Source organism: Dermacentor variabilis, chromosome 4 (assembly GCF_050947875.1).
Source record: "Dermacentor variabilis isolate Ectoservices chromosome 4, ASM5094787v1, whole genome shotgun sequence".
Lineage (NCBI taxonomy): Eukaryota > Metazoa > Arthropoda > Arachnida > Ixodida > Ixodidae > Dermacentor > Dermacentor variabilis.
In genome coordinates this window covers 122833772-122851671 of record NC_134571.1, presented here as the reverse complement: position 1 = coordinate 122851671, position 17900 = coordinate 122833772, and the positions used below count along the sequence as shown (strand labels likewise).

Here is a 17900-nt window from a genome sequence, read left to right as displayed (position 1 = left end):
CGTCGGAGAGCCCTCTCGAAACGTGTTCGACTGCCCACGCGAATTTAACTGCCCCCCCCCCCGCCCCCCCCCCGCTTTCTGCATCCCACACGCACACACATTCCCCGTCTTGTGCTAGCGCAGAATGCGTAAAGCTAAAAGCCTGGAGTTCTTCGTGTTGTTATCGCGCGGCGGTGTGCAACTGCGTGTATGCACACTTCAGCGAGATAGTGTCGTGATTGGAGACTCGTTTACTACCCGCCCTCGACGCTCGCAATCACCGCATTCGAATTCGCCAAGTGTATCTACTTCTCGTTCTTTCGACGGGCTTGCTTGCAGTATAAGGGTGGGGGTGGAGCAGGGAGGGGGGGGGGGGAGGGAGTAGGCAGGTCGCTCTCGCAGAGATAAAAGCACAACACGCGGGTCTGCGAGGAAACTGCGTGTAAGAAGGCGCGAGTCGCGCTCTGCATGACATCGAAACGCACTGTCCTCAGATGGACCGCCCGGCGTCTGGCACTAAGTGCCGGCGGCTCGCTTTCTGCAACTTCGCCGGTCGGTTTCATAGCCGCTGCACGATTTGCATAACGTGGCCCGACTGCCAGGCCATTGGCGACTGCGTGCGCTCTGCCGGCTCTGGCGGCGTTTCTTTTCTATCCCTGCGCGGCCTTGGATGCATCGCGGACCAGGTGGACTGTGTCCAACATAGTCCGCGCGGAGGCAGGCTTTAGTTTTCTCTCTGATACGCCTCGCCGTAGCACGTTTTTTGTCCTTTTCCTCCTTACGGGCATCGCGTTTCACAGTATGCGTAGTGAAGCTCGGTATACACGCGCGCGGCGGTGTATATAGCCCTCACGAGGCTCGCCTGGGTGTGGCAAGGACTGTGCCCACTTTCTTTTGTAATCTGCGCACTGCATCTTTCCCTTTGTTTCATTCAGCAGCGGGTAACATTCCTACGCGTCACACTTTTCGAGACAGATCCGGCCGGTCGTCGCTTATGCAGGAGGGAGCTAATTCTGGCACGAGAAAGCGGCGGCCCCGCTTAAGAGAAGGATGGAGTCGGAATTGTTCGCCTTGTGCCTTCTGTGCAGCCGTGGGTGCTCATTTGGCACATAGGCATGGTCCATGGCGATTCCGTGCGCTGGTCACTGCTTGGGGCGGCGACTGGCGGCCGGAAAGGAAAACGCAGCGGGAGGTGACAGTGCGCTGGTCGCCGCCACCAAATGCTGCGGTATAGTTTCGCCTCGGTCTCTCTCGCTCTTAATTAGAAATTAGTTGGCGCGGCACGAGCGAATTCTCTTACGCAAGGCCGCCCGCAGTATGTAGCGGTACGTGTGCGCATGCGCTCTATTGCGCGACACTCAAGCACGTGCGTGTGCGCGGCGATATTGTACATCCGCTGCAGTGCCCGCATTTATAGAGTGCTCTACGCGTGCGCACTCCACGCTTACGACCTTACTATACGCACACCGGCCTTTTGCGCACTTGAAACTAAGATGTTCGCAATCGGTGACTATAATGTTCGCGCGTACGTAAACGCGGTGTCATTTCCGTGTCATCTGTAAGTGCGACGGCGCTTGCGAATCTGTCACGTAATAAATGCTGCTTTCGGCTGTTCTGCATTCTTCCCAACCCCTCCCCCTTCTCCATTTCCTATACACACACACCCGCCCCTTGCACGGATAAACTTATATTCCTAAATTACCGTTATTTCTGTTCCGTCCGAGCTTGCGTAATGTGTTACAACAGATTTGCCCCTGCGCCGACGGTCCTGCCTCGTTCTTTGCGATCGCAGTCGAGCCGGCTAGTGCGGGTGGACGCACGACGGGGAGAGAGCAATTTGCATGGAAATGAGCGGGCCGCTTTTAGCTTCGCTTCGAGCTACGACTGTCCTCCGCGGCCTGTCCTTCCTATCCCTCTCCTCTCACCTACGACTTCGCTCTATAGCCACCGTAGTCGCTCGGTCGTAAGCGGCATATTTTATCTTTCTCTCTCTCTCTATCTTTACTTTTGCGCGTCATAGGCGCACGCTCTCTCTACATCACGCCACGCCGTCGTGCTAATGAGACATGATCATGACATTGCATTTGTTCGCTATACTTTTGTGTCAGCTGAAGGAAAGGAATGCAGGCAAAATAAGAGGGAGATAAAGAGGGAAAGGGAGAAAGACGTGTAGCCAGAGTTGTCGTTTGCTGGTATCTAGTTACGATATCTTTTTGTGTTGTTTTTGATTCCTCTTTGAGAAGCGAGCCTGGCTTCTTTCTTTTCCTTTCTTTCTTTTTTCTACGGACAGCTGTAGGGGAAGAATGTATTATCTCAAGGGCAGGAATTAAACCGCTATTCTGAGCGGAATGTCGGAAGTTTCTGCGTCGTAGGACTGGCGTTTCGTACGATAAGAAAGAGAAGTAAAAAAAAAAAGCCCAGTGTGCCCCTCATTAATGTTTATTATTGCGTAGATTGTATAACATGCGTGCGACTTGCAAATGTTTCGCAAGCCTCTGATTGGAGCGCACAGATAACCCCTGCGAGACGGAAATACCGTGTATTAGTGTTAATCGTGAGAAAATTACGCCGTTTTACTTCGCACTGCGCTTGACCACAGCTGTCGATTGCTTTGTATCTGCCCAAAATACAAGATATCTGCTCAAGGTGCAACAACTACCTGCCAACCGCACAAGTTCCTTCATTCCGAGTCGAAAGCAACGGTATTTACTATAGCCTCAGTAACTGCAGCAAAGCCCAAGAGCGGCCACTCCACATCTGCGAGCCATTCTTTTTTTTAATCGCTCTTCCATTACACGTCGTGGTAGTGGCCCCTTTGTGTACAGCCACATCGGCAGCTCTAAGCCGAAGTGGTGGGCCATGTCAGACCGCGTTCGTAACTTCCACGAAGGAGCGAAGTCGTGAGGCACGGACCTCGGTGGCAAAGCGTCTCTCCATGCCAGCCGTGTTTTTTCTTCAGCCATCTTTTCCCGTAAAACAAGTCGACCGGTTCGTGCATTTCGTGATCTTTGAGATAATGATACGTGATGCAATCGCTCGCTTTCCTCGAGGGTCGTGCTAGAATCGCTTCGTCCATTTGAATATACGCGCCACGAGGATTCGGGTTTGCTACACAATGGGCGACCCGACGTGTGACTATATAATGCGCCACTTAGAACCTGAGACCGCAGCCAAAGCGTTGGTCGTGCCAGCGCGTGTTGCATCCGGACGCAAATTTGCAAAACCCTTCGAGGGCAAGCGTCAAGGCTACGGTGATACGGATAATATCGCTGATGAGCGTACATGGGATACCGGTGATGATGGCGGCGCCATTCTTTTGCCAGAGGGTGTAGTAGTAGCAGTATGCCGTGGGTATGCACGACCATTCATATGCAAAGAACGTGAGGCATTGGCCTCCGTCCGGCACAAAACGCGTGCGTTCCACCCCCGGTCCGGTATTGTCTGTTGTACCCGTCTTGACCGATAACGTGGCGTGTGCTAAGCGCAGCGGGGGCTGACTGCGTGGTCTCTATAGTAATGCGGAGCGTCACGACACTACTCGGCCGTGCGCAAAGAGCTTGCGGAGCAGCACCCTTCCGGAGGCTTCTCTGCCGGCCATGAAAATGTGCATAATTAGCGGTTGCATGCTTTCGCTGCTTGTACCTCAGGTTCGCCATTACTTAGGTCACTGGCATTACTTAGGTCACTGGCGTCGGCGTAGCAGCCCGTTCTATGTAAATGTGCAGCTGTAATACTACGAACTGGGCTTGAGTGGCAGAAACAAAGAACGGTTGTGGTGGTAGGGAGGGCCGCTTGGATTTATTATAACTGGCCAGATAAATCATACACTAAAACCCTTACATTATGGTAGCGTCTGCTTTTAAAAGGGCTCACTAGCCGCTGGCTAGTGAGCCTTTTTAGACCGAGCGGTTGCCATGTTCGGCCTAAAACGCACTTGATTTGTTCCAGGGCGGCGCCGGTGCAGTAATCGCGTGATTACTATTCAACGCGTTAATGTGTACTACCGGTCGTATCTTATGACGTCGCACTAAGTAACCGCGAAAGCACCTCGCATATCTGGAGTCAGTAGCTGTACTATTGAGCGACCCGTCCGTATTAAGCAACCAGCGCTAATAGCGCGCTGAGTCTGCAACGATTACTACAGACAGGCAGCCTGCGTAATATCCGGCATAGCGTATCATCCCGTTCCTTGAACTTCGTCGACTTCGCAGACGTAGACAGATGCTACCGCGCGCACGGTTCTCCTCGTATTTGCGAAGGCGTCTTCGTCACCTGCTCGAGCGTGCCAGAAAGGGTAAGTCATCCACCGCCCTGGATTCGCAAGCGCTGGGCGAGCTGCGCGGAACGCCTTACTGCCCCGTTCTCCTCCATCAAGGAATTTCTCGGAGGCGCGCCAGCATTTCTGCTGCCCCCCCCCCTCCCCCACTCGTCTCCCATTCTTACCTGCATGCGCCCCCGCTACCTCGTGGACGGCGCTAAAAACAGGGGGTTACCCCTCGGCCAAATTATGCGAAATGGCGAGAGAGCAAGGACTTCCAGTCATCGTTGGTGTACGTACGTCGGTAAACGTCGCGAGGAAAAAAAAGAAGCAACCGCGAAATATTGAATGAAAGAAAGAAAGTCACGGCGTCCGAGCATCCGTCTCACCGGCCGGCGTTATTGTTCGACAACAGCGCGACGTCACCAGCGCCACCCGGAACTGCGCCGAATGACGTATGCGCACGACGTGTTACTTGGGCGAACATGAGAATCCCCGGCGCGCGCGCCACGTCGAACCGTAATAAGGCTTGAGGATGAGATATAGCTTCGCGGTGACTCGCGTATAATGGGGTCTCCCCGAAGCGAGACTGGCACCCTTTCCCCCCTTATTTCTTTCCGTTGTTTCTGGATTGCTTTTTGTTTCTTTGTTTCTCGCGGCGGGACCTTCCTTCGGAGAGTCTATATGGGGACACGCGGCGCTCGCATGCTCGCATAGACATATGGACTCAGAGCGCGTCCGAGACAGGTTTCTCTCAAGGCTGATCGTTCCGTAATAGGCGTCGCGCCGAGGTTGACCGCGCTTTGATCGCCCATACTACATATCGCTGCCCTCGCGGGAGGCAGCTGGAGACGTCGCTTCTTTCGTTTCTTTGTGGGGCTGCCTCGATTGCGAGAGCATCGGGAATCCGCCTCCCCGTTATGCATGCGCCTGCCTCCGTGCGAGTCTGTGGTGGCAAAGCCAAGGCTATAGGTGCGATGAAGAGTGTTGCTGTCATTTCACCAATATAGCACGACAAACGACCACTCTATTACTACTCGGGAGTAACGCTGTAAAAAAGGGGGAAAATATATTACGAGAAATGGACGCAATGACTTTGAGAAGTCGCTTTGTTTTGACTTTCTGGCCTTGTGCAAGGGCTACGGCTAATTTATTCGCAGTGTTGAGGCAAACGACAGGTGAACTTGCGTCTAGTTTGATTGCGTCGTACGTGCAGGCGGTTGCACATCGCTGCTCAATTCGAGGTGCACATGCGTACAAGCGCGGATTTTCCGCGCTACATGTTTGCTTCGGTACGAATGACAGGGGTCAACGACATCTTGCTTTGGAAAAGAACATGCTTTGGAAGAACATATGAGGCAGTCGTTTCATCAAAAACGCGCAGATAGCTTGTGATATTTCTGGAATCAGGGTAGAAATACCTCGGCAAGTTATTTGCCACAGAGCTTCGCTGCAAAGGGTGGATTCGAGATGCAGTACTCGCCATTTGAAGAAGACACCGTTGTGCATTGCGGATTCCGGAATGCCTGACGCCCCCTCTAACGAATGCGGGGCGTTGTCGAACACGACTCGCCAGTCGTGTTCAGATCTGGCTATTACGTTCGCCGCATGAACGGAACAAAGCAGAGCGCGCGCGGTCGCCTGTCGCTTCGGGGTCACAACTGACAAGGAAGAGGAGCGGTTTCTCGCGCCGGTTTCATCCAGCCTTCGGCAGCGATCGGAAGTTTCGCTCGCCGGGAAGTCACCCAGTTGTGTTAATATTTTTTCTCAGAAATGGCTTGTGAACATGTGACGTAACAGTCCGGCGTAAATTTGCATCGCCTCTCCTCTGAAACTCCAAGAGCGTAGATGAAGACTTCATCTTATAAGGGTGATGGTTTGGCTTAGGTGGTTTTCCATTTTAGACTGTTTGGTACAGCGTGAAGCGGTGTTCCCTGTCCCCTGTGTCCCCTGTATGCTTCGCGCTGTACCACACGGTCTCAAATTCATCTTATACTTTCATCTTATAACCAGCTTGAGGCGCGTACGTGTGCCATGCCGCGCCGCGTCGTGTCGTAACCATCACGCTTGAGTGACGTTCACGACTTACGCTGAGCTTCGCGAGAGTGAAATAAAAGTGCACGAGAAAAGAAACAAAGGATGCCCTCGATCGGTCTCTGTTTGTTTCTCGCGTTCGTCGTGGAAGGCGCTGCTACGCGGAGCCGCGTGCCATTAATATGCGCGTACCGCGACGTGAGGCACCTGGTCGCTACCTAGCGGAGCACCTGTCAAGAGCAGCGCGGCGCAAAGGTCAGGAGAGCAGTCGTGCGGCCGAAACGTCGTTCCTCCAGCCGCTCGCCCGTTTCTCCGGCCGTTAGTTCCCTCCCCTCCTCGCTTCGTTCTCTCTCTCTCCGCGCGCAGAACACACCGTCGGTCAGCGCGCGAGCAAGCCGCGCACCTCTATAGTCACGCCGCGGCCGACGGCGCATTGTTCCATGGCGCGAGACTTGATGCGTCCCGTTTCACTATGGCGCGTGCACGAGCAAGACGTCTTCGTTGTTGGCCGCCGCCTTTATTTTGCGACTTCAAAGGCGCTCGCTGCGCTGTGAAAGCGTGGCGCTCGCGCCTCCGCCGTGTGTGGGGAAACAACGGCGCACGCGGCTGCCGGTATTAATACATGCACGCGTCAAAAGAGCACGACGCTCGCTGTCAGGCCCGTGCTATACGTTTTCTGGTCGCCGGTATGTGCGCCTGGCGACGGACAGGCCGTCCGTGAGCGAAGCAATGGCCCGCGATCACGCGTGGAGGGCGCTCACAACCCATTGTCTCTCGCAGGCAACGCACGAGCAATAAAAGGAAGACAGCGAGGGGGAGGCCTTGGTTGCTTGGGTGATTGCGTAATCATAGAGCTTGGCATAAGCCAGGTCGTCACATGTACGCAGGGTTCACGGCAACCTTTGCCGTTGGTTTGTTTAAAAAATGGTAGCAAGTTAGGTAAGAAGCCAGTGTAATTGCCGAGACATGGCCTCTGAGATAGGGCGGCGCGCTAACGGCACGTCCCCTCTATCTCGGAGGTCATGAACTTTGAGATTGTCTCGAGAGGGTCGTTACGCGGAACCAACAACAGAGCCTGTGCATTAAACAGTGGAACTGTTACAATGGCCCATGGAAATCGTTCACTACAAGATGGCAAGTTCCGTAGAAGTGGTGGCAGCGAATGGAGGGTTGGAGTTCGTAGACGTTCGTTTTTGGCTGTTGGGAATCAGAGCGCGATAGCGTTTCGACAACTGGAAGGACTGCCAGAGGACGTGTTCGTGCGAGCCAGGTGTTACGTAGTTGGATTTATAACGATTCAACGCCTTCATTCATTCGACAGTGCCAACAATGGATCACTAGGCTTATATATGAGACGGCGCGAGCAGTGTCACCCGGTGAAGTATGTGGGCCTTTAAAGTTGCTATGTCTGCAACACGAAGCAGCTGGTGAAACTTTCACGGGAGATCCTTCGCGTCTCACCGGGCAGGATTGATAGACTGCATGGTTAAATGACGTACTTCGCGTATACAAGCGTCGACTATAATTTATTGCGTTACTTTATTGTTCGCCGAGCATGCGTTTTGGTGAAAGCTTGAGCGCCTGTTCGAATCCTTTCAATTTGTCCACACCGTCGGTGACCACCCGGGGAAATTTACGCGAAGCAGGATATGCCGTACGTTGCTCGTCGATTTCCACACATTTTCCGCGCTTGTACATTTTGTTCCGGCTTGCTCACAGACATGAAAGGAGACAAATCGATCGAGGAAGGCGGACTGAGCGCGTTCATTTGTCTTCAATTGTGACTAGGAATTGTGCATTCTCATTGCTCAAGCACCGCAATAGGCTTGAAAGAAGCATACGCATGTTAGACGGCATTGCATTCATCATCCGTATGATGCTGTGAGTTACGCATGAACACTTGTTGGTCGCAGTTGAGTTGGACAGGCCTTTCTCGCCTTCGATTTAGAACACAAACAAGCGAATCCGGATAATCTCGACTGCATCATTGCAGTCAGAGCGGAGACAACGAAAGTCTTTGTTGCGCACGCTGAAACAAGATTGCTTCTTTTTTGACGAAATTCTCGCCGCAGCAGCATAACCCTGTGTTTTCCAACCTAACGCTTTGTCTTCGTTACGACACAGTCTGATTTGTCGCCGGGAGAAATTTTTGTCGTAGGTGCGACCGCATTGTCGCGAAGACAAAAAAATGTTGCCGTTGTGACTTCTGATTTAAGAGCTGGTTTCTGCCTACGTGTTGGAACACCGTCTCTGGTGATAATGACCTCGGCTTATTCTCATTATATGTGCACTTAACGTGTCTCACATTAAAATCTACGTTCTTTTTAGTTATCATGGGCCTTCTCTTTATGAAGTCCACGGGTTTTCCGTCGTTCAAAGAGATACACCTTTTTACGTTCTATTGCCCAAGGCCACATTCGCACCAATCTTAACTTTTTAAAAGGCAGCTCTGCACAAAAAAAAAAAAAAAATGAAAATGCGATTTTTGATTTGCCGCAGACTGAACTTTTCAGCGGCTGCTTGTTACCGCGTATAAAATGCTAAGTGGCTGAAATAAGCGGCTAACGCTTATCTTATCTGCGTTTGTTTCTAACCTTGACGGCGTTGCTCAGAAATGGCACCGGAGGTTTGTTTGTGCTTATTTCGCTTTATACGCGCGCGATCTCTCTCGTATACAGATATATATACGGCAAAGCGGAACTGTCACTCCGCTTTGCTCGTAACCTGAATATGGATTGCGTCTCCCCTCGCGAATTCCAGACGAGATGCGCTCCTCTCCTCGCCCGTTCTCTCGCTCATTTCGCCGTAGCATAGGCTTCGTGTTTTGGAGGCGGCTTGCCAGGATTGCACTCTACCACTTGCGCGTAGGTGTGCACGCATACGTCGTGGTGTTGATCCAGTCACGTGGATTGCCCTCGCTCGCGCGCATAATTCGTGAATGACTTTTTCCCCGCTGTCGATGATGCAACGCCCGTCTGTGTGCACAATTTAAAAGCGCGAAAGTACAAGCAGACAAGCCTCCCCCCCCCCCCCCTCCCACCTGCTGCCTTTACTTCGACTAGCTAGAAGGGCCAAACCATAAACTTTCAGGTGTGCAAGTATACGCATTGCCAGTTGCCCTCGGAAGCCAAGGCCGGCGGATGTGGAGAGAGCCGAACTCTGCAGCAGGAGCAGCAGCAGGCCTGCTACACACACCCGCTTCGGTTTGGGGGTCGTCGGCGTCGTCATTCCTTCAAGCGGCGGCTCTTCAAGAAACGACGGTGTGCGCGAGAGGCGCACAAGGCGCAGCTCAGCCCGCCGTCGACTCGTGAACGAGACGACGAGGGCCGTACAACACGCGGCAGGCAGTACAACAGCCTCGAAGGCGCCACGCGAACACTTTTGCGTTCTTTCTTGTTTTCGTTTCATTCGTTTCGTTTCTTTTTTTTCCGCGTCAGGGACGCAAACCGCCAACGCGAGGAGAAGCCCTGCCGTGCGCACCATGGCAGTGGTGCTTCGCGCGTGAGGCCGCGTTAGACGCAACCGAGACTCGCTCCGTCCCCTTCCCGCAGCCACCACCCCCGTGCCAGTCCGAACGAACCGCCTTGCCGCTGCCAGATCGTACGGAGCTCGAGACGTCGCCGTCGAGCGCACGGCATCGTCGTCATCCGGGAGCGTTGCATTCGCCGCCCGCCCTGCGCACCCTAGGTGGTTGTTTCGCTTCGCACGGCAACCGCGGTTGGCTGGTTTTTTCCCCACCGTCCCGGTCATATTCCGAACTGGACAGCTGACTGCACTGTTGTTTCGTCTCGGACCGTCGGCACCGTCGACGCGGTCGTCGTGTTTCTCTTCGGGCCGCGCACGTGTCGGCCGCAGCGAGAGAAGTCTGTTCTTCCCGCAGAAAAGAAGGCAAGAAAAACCTGCGCCCTCCCACCCCTTTGCCACGGGACGAGAAAGAAGACTCCGAAGCAGACGTTGCAACACCCGACCTGGCGCCACGCACGCTCGCGTCGCAACGCCTCTCCCCGTGGCGCGTACGCTGCAGCTTAGACGTCAACAGGAGACTCGACGCCGCACGCTCCATTCCACGTTTCGTCTGCTCTCACGACGACGACTGCCTCCGCGAACGCTTTTAAAAGAGCCAAGCTTCTCGGCTACGTTGCCACTGCTGCGCCAACTGTCTGTCGGCTCGCCGATACCTCCGAGACGTTTGCCTCCTCGCCGATGGACGAGCACAGGCGTCGCAAGGGTAGGCCCCGTGATCGCGGCAACTCGAGTGCCCCGTTCCTAACTTTCTCCATTTGTGCATGATTCAAACTATATCAGTTTTTTTCTTTTTTTGCTGTGATGCGGTGTGTCGCGCGTTGATCGAACGTTAACTCGCGCGAATGTCCAAGTTCCTAGGGCGTATAAACTGTACTTGTCCGAGCTGCGTTGATGTCATCTCCGGAGCACTCGCTCGAATCACCAGATGGGGGCTATTTTGGGCACTCTTGTTCATATACATGTTTCGTGCGAGTTGTAACGCCGGGCACTGCGTGAATATGCTGGCCTATTCGAAGGCTTCCAGAGAAGGGGCGACGTCTGAGCCTGCACTTTATATAGGCGCGTATTGATTGTTAGAGGGCGTCTCCCTGTAGCACGCGGTGTAGCGTGCGCCTTTAAAGGCATAATCGAGAGGACACATATAACTGTTCCTCAGGAGCATGGTATTTGCCACTCGGCGACAGGCACCAGCACCCCCTGCCCCCCAGGCCTCCCCCCCCCCCTACACACACACATTCCTGAAGCGAGATTAATATCTCGCGCCGGCATCGAAAAAGCAATTTGGCGCGGCGCACACAATGAAGCGATACTTTACATGCCGGCGGGCGATTGGTCAATAATTGCCACTCCTGAAACTTCACACTGGCTTGATTACGGATGTAGGCTTCAATTGCTTTTGGAGGATAGCCCATAATTCGAAACCACCTGTCGCTGTATAGGCAGGAGCGGCGCTCAGCGATGGAGATATCAAAGGGAGGCGTATGCGTTGTCTGGCACGCGGAAATGCCCCCCCTCATGCGGGGGGGGGGGGCGACACATATCAGCCGTGATGGCGGCGTGCCACGTCGGTAGCACGTGATCAGCGCTCCGCGCCGACGTCGCCGGTGAGCGTTACGCGGGGCAAGTGTTAAGAGAGGGCGATTAGCACATTGCGCCTCTTCGTCCTATGCGGGATTCCCCCCTGTCCGCGCTTCGCCGCTAACAGAATGTTTCGTGTGCTGAACGCGGGGATGCCGGATGTCGTAGGACGCCACCGCGGGAGCGTGTCCGCACGTAGTTGAAAGAAAAAAAAAAAGCAGTGCAATCGTCGGGTTTCCGCAGTTCGTCGCAATTCATATTTAGCCTTGTGCCATAGGAGAAGCAGAGATTTTCGCAGTTGGGCTGCTCGAATGTAGTCTCCAAACCACCTTGTAGCTTTTGGAGGAAACTTAATGAGAGTTGCCGCTGAACAACTACAGTCGTTCCGCGGTTCAGACACATGTGCACTCCAGGCACATGTGCCTGGAGTGCTTCATGATGAATCAGGTTTCTTCACGATATCATGGAATATTGTTTCTCCCATCCGGCAGGCTTTTCCTAAGCGCCCCTGTAGAAGCTCAAAAGCAATTTTCTGCCCCGGATCGTGTTCGCCTTGTGGTATATTTGCATTTGAAGAGAAGCTAACCTGCCCAAACTGTTTCTATCGAAACCTAATATCCTAGACGCAGCCAGGGTGGATGAGATCGAGACAGAGTATTCTTTAATTCTGTCATGTTTACAAGCTATCTTGGTGCATTAACGAAACATTACATACATGCCTCATTGAAACGACGGGGCCCCTTCGACTAGTGACACTGACACTCCATGTGTGTGGAAGCATGCTTCTCAGAAAGGACTGTAAATTTTAAGATCCCGACACCAAGGGACCGGAAAAATGTACGGCCACAAATGAAACTTTAGTGCCGTACGACGAAAAGCTCCATGATGAATACCTCCCTCACACTCAGTGTGGGTTGCTTTCGCAGCGAACAGTTATTACCTTTCGAATTTCATTACGCAAATCCCGAAGGTCTAATCGACTCGAAACTTCGTGGTAATGGCACGTAGAGAGATATTCTTCTGAAACAACAGTTTCCCGCCAGACGCAAAGATCGCTGTTGACCATTACTGATCGGTAAAAACATTCGTTCTCACAACGGCAGCGATTCTAGAACAGTAACGCACAACGTGCTCGTGTTCTTTCTCCCGCACTTGGTGCAGTGACCGCCGAGGGACGTTCCTCTCTCTGAAGAAAAACGCGACGCGACGGGTGAACGGTCTTAGGAAAGCATTGCAGCCTCGCTATTTGCGCCGTACGAGATCCAGGTCGTACGATGCACTCTTAACCGTTACGAACGCGTACGAGCTCCCGCCGTGCCTCGATGGTTAGCAATCTAATCAGTCCGCACCACTCTCTTTATTGCGGGAAGAAACCTTCCAAGAGGCATTGCAGCTTCCTCTTCCATTGAGGCCACCTAATACAAACTTATCGGAAAAGAACAACAAAAGTCAAGTAGAATCCAGGTTGCTACAGTCCCCCTTTATCTTCATTTCTTCGCGCATTCGGTATTGCGGCGCTTTTTCTCGTGCGGCTTCTATCTGAGCCGAAGGCCGCACACACAGCAGAGACGCGCTACACACAAACCCACAACGTGCTCGATGCCAAAGCTTTTAATGCATTCACAGAGCGGCGCAGTAGATATTGTACCTGGGTGACGGCTGCACGTGCTGCAGTATATTACACAATGTCGAGCAGTCTACGACCGGTTTCACAGCCTGTACACGTGCACACTTTCGAGAGCGCGCTATGCACTCCCGTCTATCGCGTGCGTTGTTAGGAAGCGATGCCGCATCGGCCGTCCTCGGCAGACCGTGCGACGGAAAGCTTTCCTGAAAGCGGAAAGGCGAAGTTTTGCCGTGGTATAGCTGTGTGCGAAACTAAGTGCATATCTTTGCAAATACACTTTCTTTCATCCCTTGACAGCGTTTCATTTTGTTTCTTTGTTTCGTTCGTTCGAGTTTGAAAGCTTTCCTTTTCTTTCTTTCTTTCTTTCTTTCTTTCTTTCTTTCTTTCTTTCTTTCTTTCCGGCGGGGGTCATGCTTCAGCCAAATGGAGTCGCACCCTCATCGAACGCGAGTCTGTACCGGTCGCTTAGCACGCGATTGGGTAGGTGTTGCTCTCTCGGGCCGGTCGATCGGCGGCGCGGGCGGCGACGGCGATAAACGCGGTGGTGACGGGGTCGACGGAGGCGGGGTCAATCTCGAGGTTCGACCGCGTACGTACCACGTAGCACATGCGCGCCGTCTCTTTCGCGACGCCTTCTCTCCCGCCGACATCTTTCACTCGGCGTTCGGCTCTGGCTTTGTCTCGGGCTCCAGTCTTCGCATCCCCTCGCGACCCTCCCGCCGCCGACGGCGCAAAGGTGACGCGTCGCATCGGCGTGTTGCACTGCGTCGCCGTCGCCGGTCCCTCGGCGCTTTGTTCATCGAGAGCCTGTCGCGTCCGGTTGGGGTCAGTGCTGCGTGCGCTTCGACACCGGGTTGGTCGCTCGTCGATTCGACGGCGCTGGGCGAGCCTGCGCTCCCGTAGTGCGCGCGCGTGCGCGCGAAGTTTTCTTGGCTGGTGGCTGTCGTTTCTCTCGTGCCGGCAATACCGCTTCGGCTGGCGGAGGAAGTCGCGTCGATTTGGGCTGTTCCGCCCACCTTCTCCTCGATGCTATGGTTGAGAATGTGGGTGAGTCGAGAAGTACTATTTCCGTTGGGCACGCCGATATCTGTGCTATGTGTTTATTTGGTGGTCTTTCATCGGCGTTGTTATACGCTGAGCGAATTTCTCGCGTAACGACTATAAGCATGTCATCAGAACGCGATTATGTTGCCTCGGTGTGTGTGTGTGTCTTCAAGTGTTTCCTAGTAGCCGTAGTGTTTCATAGTAGCTGGGAACGTGTATAAAGCCTTCGTTGAACAAGTCGAGAGGCAACAAGGGAAGGCGCCAGGTGATTGTGCTGATAGGTGATAATCTATTGCACCCAGACACAGCCAACGACGTATATCTGTCGTAAATTAGACTCGCTGGCACACGAGTCATGTCTACATTCTGGGATATTTGCTTCACACGTATTAGCTCACTGACTAGCGGCGGGAGTGGAGGGGGGGTGGGTAAGGGGGGACGGAGATCTCACGTTAATACGGGCGTTTCTAAGTGCATGGCCTTCTTGCGACGTCATCGTGTCTGAAGCTTCTTCGCAAGCTGAAGGGGGATCATTTTTCTTTGCGTTACTGCCACACTTCGTAACAACTTCCTCAGCAATGTGACACGGGCAACCTCTGCGGCACCTACGAGGGCAGGAGCGTGAGGTTAATTGCGGCTTTCGGTCCGTGCCTTTCGCCACGAGGAAAAGAAACACACGTGAGCAGAGTTTTGCGTGCTCCTGACTTATTCAGGCGGCGACCTGCGAAACCTGTAATTTGACCGCCGGCGGAGCGTGAGTTGATATCCCGTAGAGCGACCATCACACGTGGGTAGGCGCGCTCGCGGAATCCTTTTTCTTCGCCGAAAATGGTGCGTTATTAGGCACCTTTAACTGAGAGGGGGGGGGGGGGGCGGTGGTGAAGCTCTGAGTAATTGTTGCAAGTACAAAGCGCGCACCTTTGCGAAGATCACTGTATCCTGTTCTTCTGAGCGCGAACGGGCGTTCCAGTTGGGTTCTTTGCTACGGTCTCAAAGTACGAAGTCGCCGTGGACGTGTACCGCCAGCACACGCAGGTGGCTCTGGTGTGGATGCGTTTACCTGTCGCGTTTTTCGAGCTGGAGTACGCACTATACTTATCGCTGCTTACTTTTCTCCCACGGGTGAGCGTTAAGTTAATTGTATAACCACCCTTTGCCTCTCCCGTCTTTAGCCATACGGCTGAATACATTGCATGACCATCTCAGCTGCAAGTTGTTAAGAGAGAAGAGGCGTCTCATGCAATATCTAGAAAAGGTTGGTTGCAGGGGCGTTCTTTGCGATGTCGAGTTAACGCAGTCATAAAGTCGTTAAATGGTTAGTTATTTGTTGCTAGAAATCCCGACGATACGACACGTGTTTGTTCGTCTGGGGTTGGAGACGGTCGCACCCTGAAACAGTGTCGCTCTTCAGATTTCGCGACAAGGTCTCTTAGAAGCTAGAGAGGGAGAAATAGAGAAGGTGGGATGAAATAGGAGCAGAATAGCTGTCGCTAAATATGTCTAAAGACAAACAAGAAAACAGTGAAAGAATGGAGGATGTGACACCGTCTGCGTGCAGACGTCTACCTACTTCTGTTGTTTTCGAGAGTGAGACCTTCGAAGGCTTCTTCCGGGTTCAAGGCCTCATGGCACGATTCGCACGCTGCAGCAGGAAAATATACGGTAGCCTTCGTTGAGCACCATATTTTAGCAAGACAGATACATCATTTCCCTATTAAAGCGTTTACGAAACTTCTAATACGGTAAGTCTAGTGGGAGTAAAGCGACCGTAAGTAAGACTTTACCACGGCGCTCGGCGTCAGTGAAGGAAGCCAACCTTTCAGTGGCAGATGTCGGTTCCATTGGAGCACGCCCTACTTGACTGAGACAATTCATGCGGTACCTGCTGCCTCTTGAAGTCTCAGCTCTGCACCAGATGCACATATCGGCGCCATTTTATTTGCATTATGCACCGAAAAAGATAGAAAGAAGGAAACCTAACTGTCACATTTGTCATACACAGCTAAGGCCACATTACTGTTGCAATGGCGGCGACAACCACTTGCGGCGTCTTTGAACGCCGCCCAAATAAAGCACTTTAGTTGTACTGGTGGTGGGCATAAAGAAAAAAAAAACATGCAGTTCTTCTTTGGCATTTTTTTTCTAAATATTTCCGCATTCATATGTTGTTTGACGAAATGAATACGTTTTGGCGCGTGATTATTTGAGGCCTACCTTCATACCGTTAGATTTCGACAGCGCGTGGATTTAGCATTCGAGAAAAATAATTAAAAAGAGACCCGAAGTTGCCCCATATATTTTGTTGACATTCAGGAAATGAACACTAATACGAAAACGCAACGCTGTTACGGTTAATATAAGACGCCTGGAAATAGTGGATGCAAATTTCACTTTGCGCAGCTGCGCATATCTGTCTCTTCTATCCTGTGTGTTTTCTTTTATGCCCAAGTGCAGTTATAAGTGCAGTTGTTAAACAAACCAAAACCGAGTGGCAGATAATTGCATGTCTAAGGGATCTTAGACTGCCAATCTTCAGTACATTTGAGTGCTTTCAATGAGTTCATTTATTTATTTATTTTTCTTGCTGGGGGCCTGCGACGCTAACCTTTTCTTTGAATTCGTATAATCAACGAAATATATTCGCTCATTCCTAGCGTAAGAGCCCGCCGCCTGCGTTACGTTGAATGCGATGAGAGAAATTTTCACAGCTGTACACTAATGATTCATACACACAATTGGAGAAATACAGGCTCTCGCTCCCCGTGGCTTGGCGCAAGAACTCACCGATAACAAGTGACAAAGAAGACGTATCTCATCCTACATTCATCACCGTCCGTCGCCCAATAAACCAAATGAACCTCTTCTGTATCCCGCTCGCTCGAGACACTTCCGCAAGAAGCTCCGCGCCGAGCGCCGCGCTAATCTCGGACGGTGTGGCCATAATTCACCGACATCGATCTTTCCGCGTACGGGGACTTGTCAGCGCACGATCCTTGAACGAGAGACCTTGTCGCAGGCCGGTCTCCGACGACGCGTACATTTCAGGGATGGCCGCATTTCCTATTCTGGGTGGGAGGGTGGTTGTAGCAGCCGTCGAGCTTGGTGTGGGGGAGGGGGGGGGGAGGTTGGCGAAGCCGGCATCAATCTTTGTGACTTTCGGAGGTCCACAACGTTTCTGATTGTTCCTTCCTCGTACAGGAAAGGACCACACCCGAGCGCCGCGACGAGCGGTGCGGCTAAAAATACCGGGCCATCGCATTACGATATCGGTCTGATTACGTTTCCTTCGCTTGCGTTTTGCTTCGCTTCAATATGTCCCACTGTTTACGTCACTCTCTATCTCGCGGAAACAGCGACGGCGTCATCCTTTGTTTACCTCCTGACGCGTTGTGCGGTTTGAGGCTATCCGAGGATATATTTCTGTTTGTCGTTTTTTTTTTTTGTGCCCTCAAATTTGTCCGTCCATTTCAATTTCAGCGTGAAGGAAACTCGGACGGGGAAACAAATCATCCTGTGGGTTGTTCCAATCCCGTATTATTTGCCAGACGTTTTGAGCAAGTGTTGTTTTGTGCTTCGTCAAAATGTTTCGTGTGTTTCTATAAGCAGTTATGCAGCCAAGAGTAATGCGATCTGTTTTGTAAGTCGTTTTCTAGCGAGTGGAGGTTGTGGTGACTTCGTGTCGAGTAACTCTTGCCTCTTTCTTTTGCCTTGTGTTACAGATACCAGAATGTTGGAGGGGTGCGGGAAAGTAGTCAAGTATGCACTCTTCGTGGCCAACTTCATCATCATGGTGAGTACTGCTCTTCGCCCGAGCCTTGAAATTGTTAATGTAACGACCGCAACACTATATCTTAT

The 17900-nt window shown here is 52.4% G+C and overlaps 1 protein-coding gene across 6 annotated transcripts in view; it reads left to right on the top strand.

Moving 5' to 3' along the window:
• Tsp74F (Tetraspanin 74F) overlaps window positions 1–17900 on the top strand; it is a 458205-nt gene that overhangs the window by 427136 nt on the left and 13169 nt on the right. For 4 of the 6 annotated variants that reach the window (XM_075690187.1, XM_075690189.1, XM_075690188.1 and 1 more), the window contains one exon: window positions 17765–17835. In XM_075690187.1, the coding sequence (XP_075546302.1) occupies window positions 17773–17835 (63 nt within the window). In that variant the 5' untranslated portion in view covers window positions 17765–17772. Of the gene's footprint in view, window positions 1–9726; window positions 10500–13736; window positions 14049–17764; window positions 17836–17900 lie in introns of those variants that run through there. The other 2 variants (XM_075690184.1, XM_075690185.1) reach the window with 2 other exon arrangements.